Source organism: Sebastes fasciatus, chromosome 13 (genome assembly GCF_043250625.1).
Source record: "Sebastes fasciatus isolate fSebFas1 chromosome 13, fSebFas1.pri, whole genome shotgun sequence".
In the NCBI taxonomy this organism is placed as follows: Eukaryota; Metazoa; Chordata; class Actinopteri; order Perciformes; family Sebastidae; genus Sebastes; species Sebastes fasciatus.
Window position 1 is genome coordinate 34,200,356 of NC_133807.1, and position 22,301 is coordinate 34,222,656.

The 22,301-nt window shown below is 47.2% G+C and overlaps 1 protein-coding gene across 14 annotated transcripts in view; it reads left to right on the forward strand.

Annotated features, from left to right (window-relative positions):
* The window catches only part of mvp (major vault protein), a 38,227-nt gene that overhangs the window by 6,942 nt on the left and 8,984 nt on the right, over positions 1–22,301 (forward strand). For all 14 annotated transcript variants that reach the window (XM_074657107.1, XM_074657112.1, XM_074657110.1 and 11 more), the window contains exons 2-13: positions 3,094–3,272; positions 4,671–4,866; positions 5,013–5,136; positions 7,369–7,500; positions 8,548–8,642; positions 8,911–9,147; positions 10,415–10,540; positions 11,986–12,204; positions 13,726–13,961; positions 14,043–14,240; positions 17,192–17,336; positions 20,996–21,207. In XM_074657107.1, the coding sequence (XP_074513208.1) occupies positions 3,109–3,272; positions 4,671–4,866; positions 5,013–5,136; positions 7,369–7,500; positions 8,548–8,642; positions 8,911–9,147; positions 10,415–10,540; positions 11,986–12,204; positions 13,726–13,961; positions 14,043–14,240; positions 17,192–17,336; positions 20,996–21,207 (2,084 nt within the window). In that variant the 5' untranslated portion in view covers positions 3,094–3,108. The remainder of the gene's footprint in view (positions 1–3,093; positions 3,273–4,670; positions 4,867–5,012; positions 5,137–7,368; positions 7,501–8,547; positions 8,643–8,910; positions 9,148–10,414; positions 10,541–11,985; positions 12,205–13,725; positions 13,962–14,042; positions 14,241–17,191; positions 17,337–20,995; positions 21,208–22,301) is intronic.

Consider the following 22,301-nt stretch of genomic DNA (forward strand, 5'->3'; position numbering starts at 1 on the left):
GACACACGAGAGACCACGAGACACACGAGAGACCACGAGACACACGAGAGACCAGGAGACACACGAGAGACCAGGAGACACACGAGAGACCACGAGACACACGAGAGACCACGAGACACACGAGACACACGAGAGACCACGAGACACACGAGAGACCAGGAGACACACGAGAGACCAGGAGACACACGAGAGACCAGGAGACACACGAGAGACCAGGAGACACACGAGAGACCAGGAGACACACGAGAGACCACGAGACACACGAGAGACCACGAGACACAAGAGAGACCACGAGACACACGAGAGACTACGAGACACACGAGACACACGAGAGACTACGAGACACACGAGACACACGAGAGACCACGAGACACACGAGAGACCACGAGACACACGAGAGACCGAGACACACGAGAGACCAGGAGACACACGAGAGACCAGGAGACACACGAGAGACCAGGAGACACACGAGAGACCAGGAGACACACGAGAGACCAGGAGACACACGAGAGACCAGGAGACACAAGAGAGACCACGAGACACACGAGAGACCACGAGACACACGAGAGACCACGAGACACACGAGAGACCACGAGACACACGAGAGACCACGAGACACACGAGAGACCACGAGACACACGAGAGACCACGAGACACACGAGAGACCAGGAGACACACGAGAGACCAGGAGACACACGAGAGACCAGGAGACACACGAGAGACCAGGAGACACACGAGAGACCACGAGACACACGAGAGACCACGAGACACACGAGAGACCACGAGACACACGAGAGACCACGAGACACACGAGAGACCACGAGACACACGAGAGACCACGAGACACACGAGAGACCAGGAGACACACGAGAGACCACGAGACACACGAGAGACCACGAGACACAAGAGAGACCACGAGACACACGAGAGACCACGAGACACACGAGACACACGAGAGACCACGAGACACACGAGAGACCACGAGACACACGAGAGACCGAGACACACGAGAGACCAGGAGACACACGAGAGACCAGGAGACACACGAGAGACCAGGAGACACACGAGAGACCACGAGACACACGAGAGACCAGGAGACACACGAGAGACCAGGAGACACACGAGAGACCACGAGACACACGAGAGACCACGAGACACACGAGAGACCACGAGACACACGAGAGACCACGAGACACACGAGAGACCACGAGACACACGAGAGACCACGAGACACACGAGAGACCACGAGACACACGAGAGACCAGGAGACACACGAGAGACCACGAGACACACGAGAGACCACGAGACACAAGAGAGACCACGAGACACACGAGAGACCACGAGACACACGAGACACACGAGAGACCACGAGACACACGAGAGACCACGAGACACACGAGAGACCGAGACACACGAGAGACCAGGAGACACACGAGAGACCAGGAGACACACGAGAGACCACGAGACACACGAGAGACCACGAGACACACGAGAGACCACGAGAGACCACGAGACACACGAGAGACCACGAGACACACGAGAGACCACGAGACACACGAGAGACCACGAGACACACGAGAGACCACGAGACACACGAGAGACCACGAGACACACGAGAGACCACGAGACACACGAGAGACCACGAGACACCGACCAGCAAGGATTTATACCTGGAACAAGTTACTAACAGGAACTTTAAACAGAGAATGAACTTTGGTCACATACTGAATGTTATTTAAAGGATCGTCAGCAGTTCGTGACGCCGTGTATTCATGTTGTGTGGACTTTGTATAGCGGGTGTGTCTGTGTGCATACCTGAATACCTGAACACCTGAGCTTCACCTCGTCATCGTCTAAATAAAGTCTAGAAATGTCATTTTTCTTCCAGCCTTCAGGTTGACTTCTCAACACTGTTCATGTTCCTCGGGTTAACGTCAGGAAAAACTAGTTCCCTTTTGTTCATCTGAACTTTTTTTTCGTCATGTTGAACCTGTTTGTTCCTTCGGTGGAAGAGTTCTCTGAGTTCTCTGCTTCAAGGCGAGGCAGCTTCATCTGTGTATATATAATCACATTTCAGTAACAATTCAAAGTGCTTCACACAAACATCCAAGATAGAAGGCTGTCTTTGTAATTGTCTTAATATGGCTGTTAAATCTCAGGTCAGAGTCCATGACTACACCAAGACCTCTGGCTCGGTCCGAGCTTTTTAACATTACAGATCGTAGCTGAGCTCTAACCTTTAATCTTTCCTCTTTGGCTCCAAAAACTCCGACCTCAGTTTTGTCTTTCTTGCACATCCAATTATTGACTTGTTCAATGCACTCACTCAGTCCTTGTATTGGACAGATACCACGATCACCAGTAACTCAATGATTAGTCCATTAATGGATCAGTCCAGTGGTTCTCAACCAGCGGTCCATGAGGGAGGTCCATGAGGGAGGTCCACATGAGGGAGGTCCATGAGGGAGGTCCACATGAGGGAGGTCCATGAGGGAGGTCCACATGAGGGAGGTCCATGAGGGAGTTCCATGAGGTCCCCAGGAAATGGAGAATAATTTATTTACACTATTTAATTCACTATAGAAGTGAGTCATCAGAGTGATTATTGTAATCAACGGTTTCACTTCCTCCACAGTTAACTGACCGCTATAGTATATAATATAGTACCCTATCAGATGGGGGGTCCGTCCGGGACCTAAAGAGTATATAATATAGTACTCTATCAGATGGGGGGTCCGTCCGGGACCTAAAGAGTATATAATATAGTACTCTATCAGATGGGGGGTCCGTCTGGGACCTAACGAGTATCAAAGGTTGAGAACTGCTGGATATCAGAGTCCATTAGTCGTTCGACAGAATAAAGGCCTTTTTCTTCCTGGGATTAATTCTCACGTCAATATATTTTTTCCAAACTGTTGTTTTTATCATGAATACTTTAACACAGATCGTGAAGATTACGCAGTGAAAGATGAGGTTGATTTTTCAGAGCTTTCGCACCACGAGTAAAGGTATCAACCAATCACGTCGACTTGCATCTGTATTTCTGAAACGACAAACGACTGTGTCTCTTGTCTGTGTCTCTCGTCTCTGCAGTATTTACTTTGGATCATGTCTAAGAAAGGAGGACAACGGGGGCCGGAGTTTGACGTGTTGGTGGAGGCATCCATCATCCGCATCCCGCCCCATCACTACATCCATGTGTTGGACCAGAACACCAACATCGCCCGGGTGGAGATCGGACCGCTCACCTACATCCGCCAGGATAATGAGAGGTCAGAGAAGGAACCTTAAAGGAACCTTTAGAGAGGGGAACATCAGAGGTCAGAGAAGGAACCTTTAGAGAGGGGAACATCAGAGGTCAGAGAAGGTATCTTAGAGGAACCTTAGAGAGGGGAACATCAGAGGTCAGAGAAGGAACCTTTAGAGAGGGGAACATCAGAGGTCAGAGAAGGTATCTTAGAGGAACCTTAGAGAGGGGAACATCAGAGATCAGAGAAGGAACCTTAGAGAGGGGAACATTAGAGGTCAGAGAAGGAACCTTAGAGAGGGGAACATCAGAGGTCAGAGAAGGAACCTTAGAGGAACCTTAGAGAGGGGAACATCAGAGGTCAGAGAAGGAACCTTAGAGGAACCTTAGAGAGGGGAACATCAGAGGTCAGAGAAGGAACCTTAGAGGAACTTTAAAGAGGGGAACATCAGAGGTCAGAGAAGGAACCTTAGAGAGGGGAACATCAGAGATCAGAGAAGGAACCTTAGAGAGGGGAACATTAGAGGTCAGAGAAGGAACCTTAGAGAGGGGAACATCAGAGGTCAGAGAAGGAACCTTAGAGGAACCTTAGAGAGGGGAACATCAGAGATCAGAGAAGGAACCTTAGAGAGGGGAACATTAGAGGTCAGAGAAGGAACCTTAGAGAGGGGAACATCAGAGGTCAGAGAAGGAACCTTAGAGAGGGGAACATTAGAGGTCAGAGAAGGAACCTTAGAGAGGGTAACATCAGAGGTCAGAGAGGGAACCTTAGAGGAACCTTAGAGAGGGGAACACTCTTATATAGATTATATATAACAGATGACTTGCCGTCAGAGACCCGTCTCACATCTCTGCTGCTGTTATCCAGTTACCCAAACAGCCGATCTACAGCTGACTCACTCTGGCTGGCAGGACTTCAGACCTTTAATCTGGTGATTGATTAGGATGACATCAACACACAGACGTGTTTCCTGTTGATGAGTCTTTATTCCAGCAGCTCTGATGTACTTTGTGCTCTCTCAGTGATTTTATCGCTCATACAAGCAGAAAAAGAAGTAAACCATGTGACTGGGTATTGATTTTGTCTGGATCCATTTACTGTCTTCACTGATGGACGGACGGAGACTTTATGGATTTGAAATGATGTAACATTCAGGTGCATTACTTTACCTGGAGGCTCTCAGATTCTACTGGTAGAAGAACCAACATGTGAACGTTTGGAGGGTTTTGGTCGTTTCTTGGTTCTCTGAGACTTCCGATCAACTGATGATCAAATCAAACATCAACATACAGTCTCAGTATTAACAGTAGTATGTGTTATTCTTACACAATAAAGACAACAGAGTATTGATCATTAATGTAACCATGGTGATATATTATTATTATATATGATATTAGGTATTGATCTCTTCTCCCTCCTCAGAGTTCTGTTCATGCCGGTTCGGATGATCATGGTGCCGCCGCGTCACTACTGCGTGGTCATCAACCCCGTGGCCCGCGATGATGACAAGCAGGTCCTCTTTGACCAATCGGGTCAGGCCAAACTTCGCCACGCCGACCTGGAGATCCGTCTGACCCAGGACCCGTTCCCCCTGTACCCCGGAGAGGAGGTCCAGCAGGTCGGTCCGAAACCCCAAACCGCTCCATCACACACACGGCCGTCTTTTTGTAATCCATAAAACAGTGTGTAGCATGTGTGTAGCATGTGTAAATAAGATGTGTAACATGTCAATGAGATGTGTAACGTGCCGTCTTTGCGCTCCAGGACGTGACGCCGCTGCAGATCGTGTATCCCGACACGGCGCTGCGTCTTCAGGCTCTGCTGGACTTTGAGGAGGAGGGAGGAAACAAGAGGGTGGCCGGAGACGAGTGGCTGTTTGAAGGACCAGGTGTGTTTTATCATTAACACTAAACACATCTGGAACATCTGTGCTCCCACATTAATATTACAGAGCATCATCCGATCGTTGTTGATTTAACTTATTAAATATTTAGTTTGTCTTTTGTCCCCCATAATGCAGCTGCTCAGTGAGGACGACATCACTCTGGTGTCTGGTGTCCTTCGATGTTTCACTAAATAATAATACTCATATATATATATATATATATATATATATATATATATATATATATATATATATATATTAGTAAATTATTTTACAGATACCATGTATTTAAATCATTAATGTCTTTTTAATTCTGCTTATATTTCACTCTTTGATTGTATTTTTATCCATATTAATGTCACCTCAAGAGGTTTATGTTTAAATGTGAAAATAAATGATGAGATCTGTGAGCTGATGTGTCTCCAGATGTTAAACACGTAAAGTGTATCATGAGGTCGTATCTCAGACTCATGGAGAAAGAGCCAGACGTGTTTGACGTATAAATCATGAGGTTGTATCTGTCTCATGGAGGAAGATCCAGACGTGTTTGACGTATAAATCATGAGGTTGTATCTCTGACTCATGGAGAAAGAGCCAGACGTGTTTGACGTATAAATCATGAGGTTGTATCTCAGTCTCATGGAGGAAGATCCAGACGTGTTTGACGTATAAATCATGAGGTTGTATCTCAGTCTCATGGAGGAAGATCCAGACGTGTTTGACGTATAAATCATGAGGTTGTATCTCAGTCTCATGGAGGAAGATCAGACGTGTTTGACGTATAAATCATGAGGTTGTATCTCAGTCTCATGGAGGAAGATCAGACGTGTTTGACGTATAAATCATGAGGTTGTATCTGTCTCATGGAGGAAGATCAGACGTGTTTGACGTATAAATCATGAGGTTGTATCTCAGTCTCATGGAGGAAGATCAGATGTGTTTGACGTATAAATCATGAGGTTGTATCTCAGTCTCATGGAGGAAGATCCAGACGTGTTTGACGTATAAATCATGAGGTTGTATCTGACTCATGGAGGAAGATCCAGACGTGTTTGACGTATAAATCATGAGGTTGTATCTCTGACTCATGGAGAAAGAGCCAGACGTGTTTGACGTATAAATCATGAGGTTGTATCTCAGACTCTTGGAGAAAGAGCCAGACGTGTTTGACGTATAAATCATGAGGTTGTATCTCAGTCTCATGGAGAAAGAGCCAGACGTGTTTGACGTATAAATCATGAGGTTGTATCTCAGTCTCATGGAGGAAGATCCAGACGTGTTTGACGTATAAATCATGAGGTTGTATCTCAGTCTCATGGAGGAAGATCAGACGTGTTTGACGTATAAATCATGAGGTTGTATCTCAGTCTCATGGAGGAAGATCAGACGTGTTTGACGTATAAATCATGAGGTTGTATCTCAGTCTCATGGAGGAAGATCAGATGTGTTTGACGTATAAATCATGAGGTTGTATCTCAGTCTCATGGAGGAAGATCAGATGTGTTTGACGTATAAATCATGAGGTTGTATCTGTCTCATGGAGGAAGATCAGATGTGTTTGACGTATAAATCATGAGGTTGTATCTCAGTCTCATGGAGGAAGATCCAGACGTGTTTGACGTATAAATCATGAGGTTGTATCTCTGACTCATGGAGGAAGATCCAGACGTGTTTGACGTATAAATCATGAGGTTGTATCTCTGACTCATGGAGAAAGAGCCAGACGTGTTTGACGTATAAATCATGAGGTTGTATCTCAGACTCATGGAGAAAGAGACAGACGTGTTTGACGTATAAATCATGAGGTTGTATCTCAGACTCATGGAGGAAGATCAGATGTGTTTGACGTATAAATCATGAGGTTGTATCTCAGTCTCATGGAGGAAGATCAGATGTGTTTGACGTATAAATCATGAGGTTGTATCTCAGACTCATGGAGGAAGATCAGACGTGTTTGACGTATAAATCATGAGGTTGTATCTCAGACTCATGGAGGAAGATCAGACGTGTTTGACGTATAAATCATGAGGTTGTATCTCTGACTCATGGAGGAAGATCAGACGTGTTTGACGTATAAATCATGAGGTTGTATCTCTGACTCATGGAGGAAGATCAGACGTGTTTGACGTATAAATCATGAGGTTGTATCTCAGACTCATGGAGGAAGATCAGACGTGTTTGACGTATAAATCATGAGGTTGTATCTCTGACTCATGGAGTGTGTTGTTGTGTCAGGGACCTACATCCCCAGGAAGGAGGTGGCTGTGTTGGAGACCATCAAGGCCACGGTGATCCGAGAGAACCAGGCCATCAGACTGAGAGCTCGCAAGGAAGGCGTGGACCGAGGGGGGGTCCGCAGAGTCACCGGTAACACATCTACACACATTAACACGCACATCTATACACACACACACAAACACACACAACAATAACAACAGTAATAACATTTGTTTGTTGCTCAAACCAGGCGTCATCCTCCGGTTCTGAGAAATGAAGGCTTAAAGCTGCATCCTGTCTAGCAGCCAGCAGGGGGCGACTCCTCTGGTTGTATAGACGTCTGATAGAGAATGAGCTTCTACTTCTCTCTTGATTTATGACCTCAGTAAACATTGTAAACATGAGTTTATCTTTCAAGTCTTCTTCAATACAGCATGATGTTCATTTAGTAAATGATGGTCCCATTTAGAGTCAGATAGACCATAAAGCAGGGGATGCTTTAGGGCGGGGCTACCTGCTGATTGACAGGTCGCTACCACGGCGTTGTTCAGTCTGGGAGTTGTCCGTGTTTACATATTGCAACTTTAACCCTTTAATCACAGTTTGTTTTCACTTCATCAAAGTTAATTAAAACATTTTGGTCTCCTAAAACCGTCTTATTCAGCGTTCGGTTGTACTTAGCTCCGCCCTCTCTGTCACTTCTGGTTGCCAAAAAACTAGATAGCGACGGCTTAAAACCAAGATGGTGACCAATGGGTCATGTCTAGAAGGTAACCCGCAAATTGCAAAAACTTTTGTGAGATCCGCTGACAACCTGTCCTAACATTAACCATCTCACGAGAGTTTCACAATTGCGTCTTACCGTCTAGACGTGACGGCCAAACTGCCGAACTCGAGGCTTCAAAACGTCCACAAACCAACGGGTGACGTCACGGCGACCACGTCCACTCTTTATATTCAGTCTCTGATTAAAACCAAAGATTACAAAGTCGTTTATAAGGAAAAATTAAACGGAAAAATACTAAATCATTCTATTGTAGCCTACACATATAGAGAATTAAAAACATACGTGTTACTTCTGTGTTTCATATTTAACCTGAGAACACACTAATGCATATACAGACTAATTAAATGAGTTATAAAAAAAGCCTTTTAATAAGTGATTTAATTTAGTAATCAGTGATTGTGTTGTTGCAGGTGAGGAGTGGCTGGTCAGTAAGGTGGGAGCGTACCTCCCAGGTGCCCACGAAGAAGTCATCGACATCGTGAACGCGTTCATCCTGACGGACAAGGTGAGTCGACCGCTCGCCGTCAACGTTGTGTCAAACTGAAAACCCAACAAACGTCAGTTGGTCTCAGTAACATCCAGACTTTTGTCTAAAGGTAAACTATAAGATAAGATAAACTATAAGATAAGATAAACTATAAGATAAGGTAAACTGAGATAAGCAGCGGTGCTGTGCGTGCGTGGTACCAGAGGGAGGAAGGATTACAACACTTCAACTGCTCAGAGAACCTTAACTTCCCCTTAACTTCATCTGTCCTGTGTTGTTTCCTCAGAAAGCGCTTCACGTTCGCGCCCTGCGGTCCTTTAAGGACGCCGGCGGGCGGGACCGCCGTACGGGGGAGGAGTGGCTGGTCACCATGGCCGACAGGGAGGCTCACATCCCCTCGGTGGCGGAGGAGGTGGTGGGCGTGGTCAGCGTGACCACTCTGAGCAGCAGACAGTACTGTGTGATCCTGGACCCGGTCGGACCCGACGGGAAACCTCAGCTGGGACAGAAGAGGGTGGTGAAGGTGAGCAGAACCCTCATGGTTCTACCAGATAAAACAACAACATCTGATGGAACTATCAGGGTTCTACCAGATAAAACAACAACATCTGATGGAACCATCAGGGTTCTACCAGATAAAACAACAACATCTCATGGAACCATCACGGTTCTACCAAATAAAACAACAACATCTGATGGAACCATCACAGTTCTACCAGATAAAACAACAACATCTGATGGAACCATCAGGGTTCTACCAGATAAAACAACAACATCTGATGGAACCACCATGGTTCTACCAGATAAAACAACATCTGATGGAACCATCACGGTTCTACCAGATAAAACAACATCGGATGGATCCATCACGGTTCTACCAGATAAAACAACATCTGATGGAACCATCACAGTTCTACCAGATGAAACAACAACATCTCATGGAACCATCACGGTTCTACCAGATAAAACAACAACATCTGATGGAACCATCACAGTTCTACCAGATAAAACAACAACATCTGATGGAACCATCACAGTTCTACCAGATAAAACAACAACATCTGATGGAACCATCACAGTTCTACCAGATGAAACAACAACATCTGATGGAACCATCACGGTTCTACCAGATAAAACAACATCTCATGGAACCATCAGGGTTCTACCAGATAAAACAACAACATCTGATGGAACCATCACGGTTCTACCAGATAAAACAACAATATCTGATGGAACCACCATGGTTCTACCAGATAAAACAACAACATCTGATGGAACCATCACGGTTCTACCAGATAAAACAACATCGGATGGAACCATCACGGTTCTACCAGATAAAACAACATCTGATGGAACCATCACGGTTCTACCAGATAAAACAACAACATCTGATGGAACCATCACGGTTCTACAAGATAAAAAAACATCTGAGACATATTTTAATATCTGAACATTAGGGTTAGCACCACGTCTTAATGTCGGCGTTGTACTTTATATTGAAGTTGTTGAATCGGATCAGAACCCATCAACAGGTGTCTGATTCAGAATCATTTCCAATAGATCTTATTTCTAAATGTTAAGATTTGTCTTTGTTGTCTTGTCTCTTTAAATATAAATCATCTGGTCGTTGCTTCTGTCAAACTAAACCGGCTGAATCCTAATTTAGTTTTTCTTTCTTGAAATCAGAAACACTCAAAAATATTCGGTGTTTTACTGCCATAAAACTAAAAGCCACTAATATTCTGCATGTAAGTAGAGAACTGACAACTTCCTTGCTTTCTCTCCGTCAGGGTGAGCGCTCATTTTTCCTGCAGCCGGGCGAGTGCCTAGAAAGCGGCATCCAGGACGTGTACGTGCTGTCGGAGGAGGAGGGTCTGGTGCTGAGAGCTGTGGAGGCGTTCAATGACACCGAGGAGGTGAGGACAGAAACCACCGTCCGGCTGATGAAAGGCGGCATTGGGCCGGCCTGAACCAGATCACCAGATCTAGAACATGATCCACCTGAGAACTGACCCAGTGTCGGCAAATCTCTTCTAATGGCAGGAACTAGCTGCTGACTAACTTAATCACTGGTTACTGCAGGTGTTAATCACTGATTACCTGGTTACTGCAGGTGTTAATCACTGATTACCTGGTTACTGCAGGTGTTAATCACTGGTTACTGCAGGTGTTAATCACTGGTTACTGCAGGTGTTAATCACTGATTACCTGGTTACTGCAGGTGTTAATCACTGGTTACTGCAGGTGTTAATCACTGGCTACTGCAGGTGTTAATCACTGGTTACTGCAGGTGTTAATCACTGGTTACTGCAGGTGTTAATCACTGGTTACTGTAGGTGTTAATCACTGATTACCTGGTTACTGCAGGTGTTAATCGCTGATTACCTGGTTACTGCAGGTGTTAATCACTGGTTACTGCAGGTGTTAATCACTGGTTACTGTAGGTGTTAATCACTGATTACCTGGTTACTGCAGGTGTTAATCACTGATTACCTGGTTACTGCAGGTGTTAATCGCTGGTTACTGCAGGTGTTAATCGCTGGTTACTGCAGGTGTTAATCACTGGTTACTGCAGGTGTTAATCACTGGTTACTGCAGGTGTTAATCACTGGTTACTGCAGGTGTTAATCACTGGTTACTGCAGGTGTTAATCACTGGTTACTGCAGGTGTTAATCACTGATTACTGCAGGTGTTAATCACTGGTTACTGCAGGTGTTAATCACTGATTACCTGGTTACTGCAGGTGTTAATCACTGGTTACTGCAGGTGTTAATCACTGGTTACTGCAGGTGTTAATCACTGATTACTGCAGGTGTTAATCACTGGTTACTGCAGGTGTTAATCACTGATTACCTGGTTACTGCAGGTGTTAATCACTGGTTACTGCAGGTGTTAATCACTGATTACCTGGTTACTGCAGGTGTTAATCACTGGTTACTGCAGGTGTTAATCGCTGGTTACTGCAGGTGTTAATCACTGGTTACTGTAGGTGTTAATCGCTGGCTACTGCAGGTGTGTCTGAGGTGATTCTGTCCTTCATTGCTTCATCCTCCCTACCTGGCTAACCCATTATACCCCAACTCTCTTCTTCTTCTTCTCTCCCTTCTTTCCTTTAAATCAAACCTCGCCATCCCTCCATCCTTTACGTTTTCCTCCGCCTTTTAAAATGTTAATTTTTTCTCTCAGTGCCCCTCTCCATCCCCCTCTCCTTCTCTTCATCTTCCTCCCTCTCCTTCCTCTCCTCCTTCTTCTCCTCTTCATCTTCCTCCCTCTCCTCCCTCTCCTCCACCGCTCCGATGCATCGCCACGTTAACCCTTCTCTCCCTCCTCCGCCTCTCTCTCCCCCATTCTCTCTGCCAGCGTGAAGAGGAGGAGGAAGAAGAGGAGGAGGAGCTGATGCAGGAGAGGGCCAAGCGCTCGCGGAGGAGCGGCGTCCTCCGTCGCCCTGGAGACCGCTGGATGCTGCGGGGTCCCATCGAGTACGTCCCCCCCGCCGCTGTGGAGGTGATGGTCAAACGACAGGCCATCCCATTGGACGAGAACGAGGGCATCTACGTCAGGGACATCAAAACCGGAAAGGTACCAGTCAGATAGTCTTTAAAGGAACATACCGCTGGTACCAGTCAGATAGTCTTTAAAGGATCATACCGCTGGTAAAGGTACCAGTCAGATAGTCTTTAAAGGATCATACCGCTGGTACCAGTCAGATAGTCTTTAAAGGATCATACCGCTGGTACCAGTCAGATAGTCTTTAAAGGATCATACCGCTGGTACCAGTCAGATAGTCTTTAAAGGATCATACCGCTGGTACCAGTCAGATAGTCTTTAAAGGATCATACCGCTGGTACCAGTCAGATAGTCTTTAAGGGAACATACCGCTGGTAAAGGTACCAGTCAGATAGTCTTTAAAGGAACATACCGCTGGTAAAGGTACCAGTCAGATAGTCTTTAAAGGAACATACCGCTGGTAAAGGTACCAGTCAGATAGTCTTTAAAGGAACATACCGCTGGTAAAGGTACCAGTCAGATAGTCTTTAAAGGATCATACCGCTGGTACCAGTCAGATAGTCTTTAAAGGAACATACCGCTGGTAAAGGTACCAGTCAGATAGTCTTTAAAGGAACATACCGCTGGTACCAGTCAGATAGTCTTTAAAGGAACACACCGCTGGTAAAGGTACCAGTCAGATAGTCTTTAAAGGATCATACCGCTGGTACCAGTCAGATAGTCTTTAAAGGATCATACCGCTGGTAAAGGTACCAGTCAGATAGTCTTTAAAGGAACACACCGCTGGTACCAGTCAGATAGTCTTTAAAGGATCATACCGCTGGTAAAGGTACCAGTCAGATAGTCTTTAAAGGAACATACCGCTGGTACCAGTCAGATAGTCTTTAAAGGATCATACCGCTGGTAAAGGTACCAGTCAGATAGTCTTTAAAGGAACACACCGCTGGTACCAGTCAGATAGTCTTTAAAGGATCATACCCCTGGTAAAGGTACCAGTCAGATAGTCTTTAAAGGAACATACCGATGGTACCAGTCAGATAGTCTTTAAAGGAACATACCGATGGTACCAGTCAGATAGTCTTTAAAGGAACATACCGCTGGTACCAGTCAGATAGTCTTTAAAGAAACGTACCAGTCAGATAGTCTTTAAAGGATCATACTGCTGGTAAAGGTACCAGTCAGATAGTCTTTAAAGAAACGTACCGCTGGTAAAGGTACCAGTCAGATAGTCTTTAAAGGAACATACCGCAGGCAAAGGTACCAGTTAGATAGTCTTTAAAGGATCATACCGCTGGTAAAGGTGCCAGTTAGATAGTCTTTAAAGGATCATACCGCTGGTAAAGGTACCAGTTAGATAGTCTTTAAAGGAACATACCGCAGGCAAAGGTATCAGTTAGATAGTCTTTAAAGGATCATACCGCTGGTAAAGGTATGAGAACCTTTGACCGTCTAGTGCAAATACAAAAAGTCCAAGATAACGATAAGGTACAAATCCAGAATAAATCCAGTATATCGAGTATTATATAGAGCATGGATGATAAAAAAGCCTCCACAGCGTCCAGCCCACCCTCAGTGTGTCTTGTTGCCTCTCAGGTACGAGCAGTGATCGGTCACACCTACATGCTGACCCAGGATGAGGAGTTGTGGCAGAAGGAGCTTCCTCCCAACGTCGAGGCCCTGCTGGCTTCAAACAAGGACCCGCTGGCCGACCGCTCGGACCGGACCAAAACCAGTGATAGTCTGCCGAGGGACAAGACCAGGGTCGTCTCCTACAGGGTTCCCCACAACGCCGCGGTCCAGGTCTACGACTACAGAGAGAAGAAGGCCAGGTGGGTTTCCTGACCTTGTGGTGGTGGTGACACGATGAGCTGATGTGGTGGTGACACGATGAACTGTGGTCTTGTCTTCAGGGTGGTGTTTGGACCAGAGATGGTGATGTTGGGACCTGACGAGCAGTTCACCGTGCTGTCGCTCTCCGGAGACAAACCAAAGAGGGCCAATGTCAACAAGGCCATCTGCCTCCTGCTGGGACCCGACTTCTTCACCGACATCATCACCATCGAGACGGCCGACCACGCCCGCCTGCAGCTGCAGCTCTCCTACAACTGGTAACTGGAACACATCCAAGCTGGGTTAGACTTGGTTCAGCACTAAGCTGTCTTCAGGAAACACATGACCATTAAGGACTAGAGCTCAAGAGGTTACTAAAGGATGGAGATATTGTTTGTTTAGTAATTTAACACTAAAACTACGGTCCTCAAATATCTTTATTTCCTGTCAGCAAAACACTCCCTCAAACCATAAATGAAAAAACTCAACATTGTTTGATAGTTTGTTGTATTTCATACTGTAGCTAAAGCTAAAACTAAACGACAAATAAATGGCGATCACCAGACTACCAGAAGCTAACTCTAAGCTAAAGGGAACTAGAGGCTTACTCTAAGCTAAAGGGAACTAGAGGCTTACTCTAAGCTAAAGGGAACCAGAAGCTAACTCTAAGCTGAAGGGAACTAGAAGCTAACTCTAAACTAAAGGGAACTAGAGGCTTACTCTAAACTAAAGGGAACCAGAAGCTAACTCTAAGCTGAAGGGAACTAGAAGCTAACTCTAAACTAAAGGGAACTAGAGGCTTACTCTAAGCTAAAGGGAACCAGAAGCTAACTCTAAGCTGAAGGGAACTAGAAGCTAACTCTAAACTAAAGGGAACTAGAGGCTTACTCTAAACTAAAGGGAACTAGAGGCTTACTCTAAACTGAAGGGAACTAGAGGCTTACTCTAAACTAAAGGGAACTAGAGGCTTACTCTAAACTAAAGGGAACTAGAGGCTAACTCTAAGCTAAAGGGAACTAGAAGCTAACTCTAAGCTGAAGGGAACTAGAGGCTTACTCTAAACTGAAGGGAACTAGAGGCTTACTCTAAACTGAAGGGAACTAGAGGCTTACTCTAAACTAAAGGGAACTAGAGGCTAACTCTAAGCTAAAGGGAACTAGAAGCTAACTCTAAACTAAAGGGAACTAGAGGCTAACTCTAAGCTAAAGGGAACTAGAAGCTAACTCTAAACTAAAGGGAACTAGAGGCTAACTCTAAGCTGAAGGGAACTAGAGGCTAACTCTAAGCTGAAGGGAACTAGAAGCTAACTCTAAGCTGAAGGGAACTAGAGGCTTACTCTAAACTAAAGGGAACTAGAGGCTAACTCTAAACTAAAGGGAACTAGAGGCTAACTCTAAGCTGAAGGGAACTAGAGGCTAACTCTAAGCTGAAGGGAACTAGAGGCTAACTCTAAGCTGAAGGGAACTAGAAGCTAACTCTAAGCTGAAGGGAACTAGAGGCTTACTCTAAACTAAAGGGAACTAGAGGCTAACTCTAAACTAAAGGGAACTAGAGGCTAACTCTAAGCTGAAGGGAACTAGAGGCTAACTCTAAGCTGAAGGGAACTAGAGGCTAACTCTAAGCTGAAGGGAACTAGAGGCTAACTCTAAGCTGAAGGGAACTAGAGGCTTACTCTAAACTAAAGGGAACTAGAGGCTAACTCTAAGCTAAAGGGAACTAGAAGCTAACTCTAAACTAAAGGGAACTAGAGGCTTACTCTAAACTAAAGGGAACTAGAGGCTTACTCTAAACTAAAGGGAACTAGAGGCTTACTCTAAACTAAAGGGAACTAGAGGCTTACTCTAAACTAAAGGGAACTAGAGGCTTACTCTAAACTAAAGGGAACTAGAGGCTTACTCTAAACTAAAGGGAACCAGAAGCTAACTCTGCAGTCTAATTTATTTATTTTTATTTCCAGTTGTTGTAATCTAACTCTGATGTTTCAAAATAAAGGTCTTCCAGCACAGACAAAAAATAATTCCACCCGAAACTGCTGAGATTATTTTAATATCAATGTAATGTGAAGGAAGTGGAACTCTGAAATCAGACCTGATGAAGACAGCTCTGTGATGAAGACAGCTCTGTGATGAAGACAGCTCTGTGATGAAGACAGCTTTCTGATGAAGACAGCTCTGTGATGAAGACCGCTTTCTGATGAAGACAGCTCTGTGATGAAGACCGCTTTCTGATGAAGACAGCTCTGTGATGAAGACCGCTCTCTGATGAAGACAGCTCTGTGATGAAGACAGCTTTCTGATGAAGACAGCTCTGTGATGAAGACAGCTCTGTGATGAAGACAGCTTTCTGATGAAGACAGCTCTGTGATGAAGACAGCTCTGTGATGAAGACCGCTTTCTGATGAAGACAGCTCTCTGATGAAGACAGCTCTGTGATGAAGACCGCTTTCTGATGAAGACAGCTCTGTGATGAAGACAGCGCTCTGATGAAGACAGCTCTGTGATGAAGACCGCTTTCTGATGAAGACAGCTCTCTGATGAAGACAGCTCTGTGATGAAGACCGCTTTCTGATGAAGACAGCTCTCTGATGAAGACAGCTCTGTGATGAAGACCGCTTTCTGATGAAGACAGCTCTGTGATGAAGACAGCTCTGTGATGAAGACCGCTCTCTGATGAAGACAGCTCTGTGATGAAGACAGCTCTGTGATGAAGACAGCTCTGTGATGAAGACAGCTTTCTGATGAAGACAGCTCTCTGATGAAGACAGCTCTGTGATGAAGACAGCTCTGTGATGAAGACAGCTCTGTGATGAAGACAGCTCTCTGATGAAGACAGCTCTGTGATGAAGACAGCTTTCTGATGAAGACAGCTCTCTGATGAAGACAGCTCTGTGATGAAGACAGCTCTCTGATGAAGACAGCTCTGTGATGAAGACAGCTCTCTGATGAAGACAGCTCTCTGATGAAGACAGCTCTGTGATGAAGACAGCTCTGTGATGAAGACAGCTCTGTGATGAAGACAGCTCTCTGATGAAGACAGCTCTCTGATGAAGACAGCTCTCTGATGAAGACAGCTCTCTGATGAAGACAGCTCTGAGTGCACGTCTCTATTAAAAGCTTCATGTTTGATGTATAACGAGTAAATGTGATCTCTGCTCTGAACACTCCTCAGTTATTAGATTCATGGTCTCTGAAGGTGATCCCTCTTCGTCTTCTTTTTTTTTTCTCTTCAGGCACTTCGATGTGAAGTCTCCGGTGAGCTCTGCCGATGCAGCGGGTCTGTTTTCAGTTCCTGACTTCGTCGGAGATTCCTGCAAAGCCATCGCCTCCCGAGTCCGAGGAGCCGTCGCCTCCGTCCAGTTCGACGACTTCCACAAGGTTCCATTTCACCGTCCCCTGTTCCTCTATCGGCGTCCTCTGTTCCTCTATCACCGTCCTCTGTTCCTCTATCACCGTCCTCTGTCCCTCTTTCACCGTCCTCTGTCCCTCTTTCACCGTCCTCTGTCCCTCTTTCACCGTCCTCTGTTCCTCCATCACCGTCCTCTGTCCCTCTATCACCGTCCTCTGTTCCTCTATCACCGTCCTCTGTTCCTCTATCACCGTCCTCTGTTCCTCTATCACCGTCCTCTGTCCCTCTTTCACCGTCCTCTGTTCCTCTTTCACCGTCCTCTGTCCCTCCATCACCGTCCTCTGTCCCTCTTTCACCGTCCTCTGTTCCTCCATCACCGTCCTCTGTCCCTCTTTCACCGTCCTCTGTTCCTCCATCACCGTCCTCTGTCCCTCTATCACCGTCCTCTGTTCCTCTATCACCGTCCTCTGTTCCTCTATCACCGTCCTCTGTTCCTCTATCACCGTCCTCTGTTCCTCTATCACCGTCCTCTGTCCCTCCATCACCGTCCTCTGTTCCTCCATCACCGTCCTCTGTTCCTCTATCACCGTCCTCTGTTCCTCTATCACCGTCCTCTGTTCCTCTATCACCGTCCTCTGTTCCTCTATCACCGTCCTCTGTTCCTCTATCACCGTCCTCTGTCCCTCTTTCACCGTCCTCTGTCCCTCTTTCACCGTCCTCTGTTCCTCCATCACCGTCCTCTGTCCCTCTTTCACCGTCCTCTGTCCCTCTTTCACCGTCCTCTGTCCCTCTTTCACCGTCCTCTGTTCCTCCATCACCGTCCTCTGTCCCTCCATCACCGTCCTCTGTTCCTCTATCACCGTCCTCTGTTCCTCTTTCACCGTCCTCTGTTCCTCTATCACCGTCCTCTGTTCCTCTATCACCGTCCTCTGTTCCTCTATCACCGTCCTCTGTCCCTCTTTCACCGTCCTCTGTTCCTCTATCGGCGTCCTCTGTCCCTCCATCACCGTCCTCTGTCCCTCTTTCACCGTCCTCTGTCCCTCTTTCACCGTCCTCTGTTCCTCTATCACCGTCCTCTGTTCCTCTATCACCGTCCTCTGTCCCTCTTTCACCGTCCTCTGTTCCTCTATCACCGTCCTCTGTCCCTCCATCACCGTCCTCTGTCCCTCTTTCACCGTCCTCTGTTCCTCTATCACCGTCCTCTGTCCCTCTTTCACCGTCCTCTGTTCCTCTATCGGCGTCCTCTGTCCCTCCATCACCGTCCTCTGTCCCTCTTTCACCGTCCTCTGTTCCTCTATCGGCGTCCTCTGTTCCTCTATCACCGTCCTCTGTCCCTCTTTCACCGTCCTCTGTCCCTCTTTCACCGTCCTCTGTTCCTCTATCACCGTCCTCTGTCCCTCCATCACCGTCCTCTGTCCCTCTTTCACCGTCCTCTGTTCCTCTATCGGCGTCCTCTGTCCCTCTTTCACCGTCCTCTGTTCCTCTATCACCGTCCTCTGTTCCTCTTTCACCGTCCTCTGTTCCTCTATCACCGTCCTCTGTTCCTCTATCACCGTCCTCTGTTCCTCTATCACCGTCCTCTGTCCCTCTTTCACCGTCCTCTGTTCCTCTATCGGCGTCCTCTGTCCCTCCATCACCGTCCTCTGTCCCTCTTTCACCGTCCTCTGTCCCTCTTTCACCGTCCTCTGTTCCTCTATCACCGTCCTCTGTCCCTCCATCACCGTCCTCTGTCCCTCTTTCACCGTCCTCTGTTCCTCTATCACCGTCCTCTGTCCCTCTTTCACCGTCCTCTGTTCCTCTATCGGCGTCCTCTGTCCCTCCATCACCGTCCTCTGTCCCTCTTTCACCGTCCTCTGTCCCTCTTTCACCGTCCTCTGTTCCTCTATCACCGTCCTCTGTCCCTCCATCACCGTCCTCTGTCCCTCTTTCACCGTCCTCTGTTCCTCTATCACCGTCCTCTGTCCCTCTTTCACCGTCCTCTGTTCCTCTATCGGCGTCCTCTGTTCCTCTATCACCGTCCTCTGTTCCTCTATCACCGTCCTCTGTCCCTCTTTCACCGTCCTCTGTTCCTCTATCGGCGTCCTCTGTCCCTCCATCACCGTCCTCTGTTCCTCTTTCACCGTCCTCTGTCCCTCCATCACCGTCCTCTGTTCCTCTTTCACCGTCCTCTGTCCCTCCATCACCGTCCTCTGTCCCTCCATCACCGTCCTCTGTTCCTCTATCACCGTCCTCTGTCCCTCTTTCACCGTCCTCTGTTCCTCTATCGGCGTCCTCTGTTCCTCTATCACCGTCCTCTGTTCCTCTATCACCGTCCTCTGTCCCTCTTTCACCGTCCTCTGTCCCTCTTTCACCGTCCTCTGTTCCTCTATCACCGTCCTCTGTCCCTCTTTCACCGTCCTCTGTCCCTCTTTCACCGTCCTCTGTCCCTCTTTCACCGTCCTCTGTTCCTCCATCACCGTCCTCTGTTCCTCCATCACCGTCCTCTGTCCCTCTTTCACCGTCCTCTGTCCCTCTTTCACCGTCCTCTGTCCCTCTTTCACCGTCCTCTGTTCCTCCATCACCGTCCTCTGTCCCTCTTTCACCGTCCTCTGTCCCTCCATCACCGTCCTCTGTCCCTCTTTCACCGTCCTCTGTTCCTCTATCACCGTCCTCTGTCCCTCTTTCACCGTCCTCTGTCCCTCTTTCACCGTCCTCTGTTCCTCCATCACCGTCCTCTGTTCCTCCATCACCGTCCTCTGTCCCTCTTTCACCGTCCTCTGTCCCTCTTTCACCGTCCTCTGTCCCTCTTTCACCGTCCTCTGTTCCTCCATCACCGTCCTCTGTCCCTCTTTCACCGTCCTCTGTTCCTCCATCACCGTCCTCTGTCCCTCCATCACCGTCCTCTGTCCCTCTTTCACCGTCCTCTGTTCCTCTATCACCGTCCTCTGTCCCTCTTTCACCGTCCTCTGTTCCTCTATCACCGTCCTCTGTCCCTCTTTCACCGTCCTCTGTTCCTCCATCACCGTCCTCTGTTCCTCCATCACCGTCCTCTGTCCCTCTTTCACCGTCCTCTGTTCCTCTTTCACCGTCCTCTGTTCCTCCATCACCGTCCTCTGTCCCTCCATCACCGTCCTCTGTCCCTCCATCACCGTCCTCTGTCCCTCTTTCACCGTCCTCTGTTCCTCTATCACCGTCCTCTGTCCCTCTTTCACCGTCCTCTGTTCCTCTATCACCGTCCTCTGTCCCTCTTTCACCGTCCTCTGTTCCTCCATCACCGTCCTCTGTTCCTCCATCACCGTCCTCTGTCCCTCTTTCACCGTCCTCTGTTCCTCCATCACCGTCCTCTGTTCCTCCATCACCGTCCTCTGTCCCTCTTTCACCGTCCTCTGTTCCTCTATCACCGTCCTCTGTTCCTCCATCACCGTCCTCTGTCCCTCCATCACCGTCCTCTGTCCCTCCATCACCGTCCTCTGTCCCTCTTTCACCGTCCTCTGTTCCTCCATCACCGTCCTCTGTCCCTCTTTCACCGTCCTCTGTTCCTCTATCACCGTCCTCTGTCCCTCTTTCACCGTCCTCTGTTCCTCCATCACCGTCCTCTGTCCCTCTATCACCGTCCTCTGTCCCTCTATCAGCGTTCTTATGACATCATTATTTCATTCATTCATCGTGTTTTGACTCGTCATGGATCTACGATGTCGCCTGTTTATAGAACTCGAACCGGATCATCTGCTCCGCGGTGTTCGGATTCGATGAGAAGCTGGCCGTCCGTCCCAACCTGCGCTTCAACCAGAACAACCTGATGATCAGCAGCGTGGACATCCAGTCCGTGGAGCCCGTCGACCAGAGGACACGAGACTCCCTGCAGAAGAGCGTCCAGCTGGCCATCGAGATCACCACCAACTCTCAGGAGGCCGCAGCACGGTCCGATATCACACATTTATACCTCATAAGAACCGTTCTAGAGTCCTCCAGAACCGTCTGATTTACATGTTATAGGTCACCGCACGGTCCGATATCCTCACCCTCACTCTAACCCTCACTCTAACCCTAACTCTAACCCTGACTCTAAGCATAACTCTAACCCTGACGCTAAGCATAACTCTAACCCTGACTCTAAGCATAACTCTAACCCTAACTCTAACCCTGACTCTAACCCTGACTCTAAGCATAACTCTAGCCCTGACTCTAAGCATAACTCTAACCCTGACTCTAAGCATAACTCTAACCCTAACTCTAACCCTGACTCTAACCCTGACTCTAAGCATAACTCTAACCCTGACTCTAACCCTGACTCTAAGCATAACTCTAGCCCTGACTCTAAGCATAACTCTAAGCATAACTCTAACCCTGACTCTAAGCATAACTCTAACCCTGACTCTAACCCTGACTCTAAGCATAACTCTAACCCTGACTCTAAGCATAACTCTAACCCTGACTCTAACCCTGACTCTAACCCTGACTCTAACCATAACTCTAACCATAACTCTAAGCTAAGGGGAACTAGAGGCTAACTCTAAGCTAAGAGGAACTAGAGACTAACTCTAAGCTAAGAGGAACTAGAGGCTAACTCTAAGCTAAGAGGAACTAGAGGCTAACTCTAAGCTAAGGGGAACTAGAGAATAACTCTAAGCTAAGAGGAACTAGAGGCTAACTCTAAGTTAAGGGGAACTAGAGGCTAACTCTAAGTTAAGGGGAACTAGAGGCTAACTCTAAGCTAAGAGGAACTAGAGGCTAACTCTAAGTTAAGAGGAACTAGAGGCTAACTCTAAGTTAAGGGGAACTAGAGGCTAACTCTAAGCTAAGAGGAACTAGAGGCTAACTCTAAGCTAAGAGGAAATAGAGGCTAACTCTAAGCTAAGGGGAACTAGAGGCTAACTCTAAGTTAAGGGGAACTAGAGGCTAACTCTAAGCTAAGAGGAACTGGAGACTAACTCTAAGCTTGGATTGGTGATTAGCCTGTTAGCTAACAGGATGTAAAGCGGAGCTCTGGAGGTTGATTGTAAGCGTATTGTTTG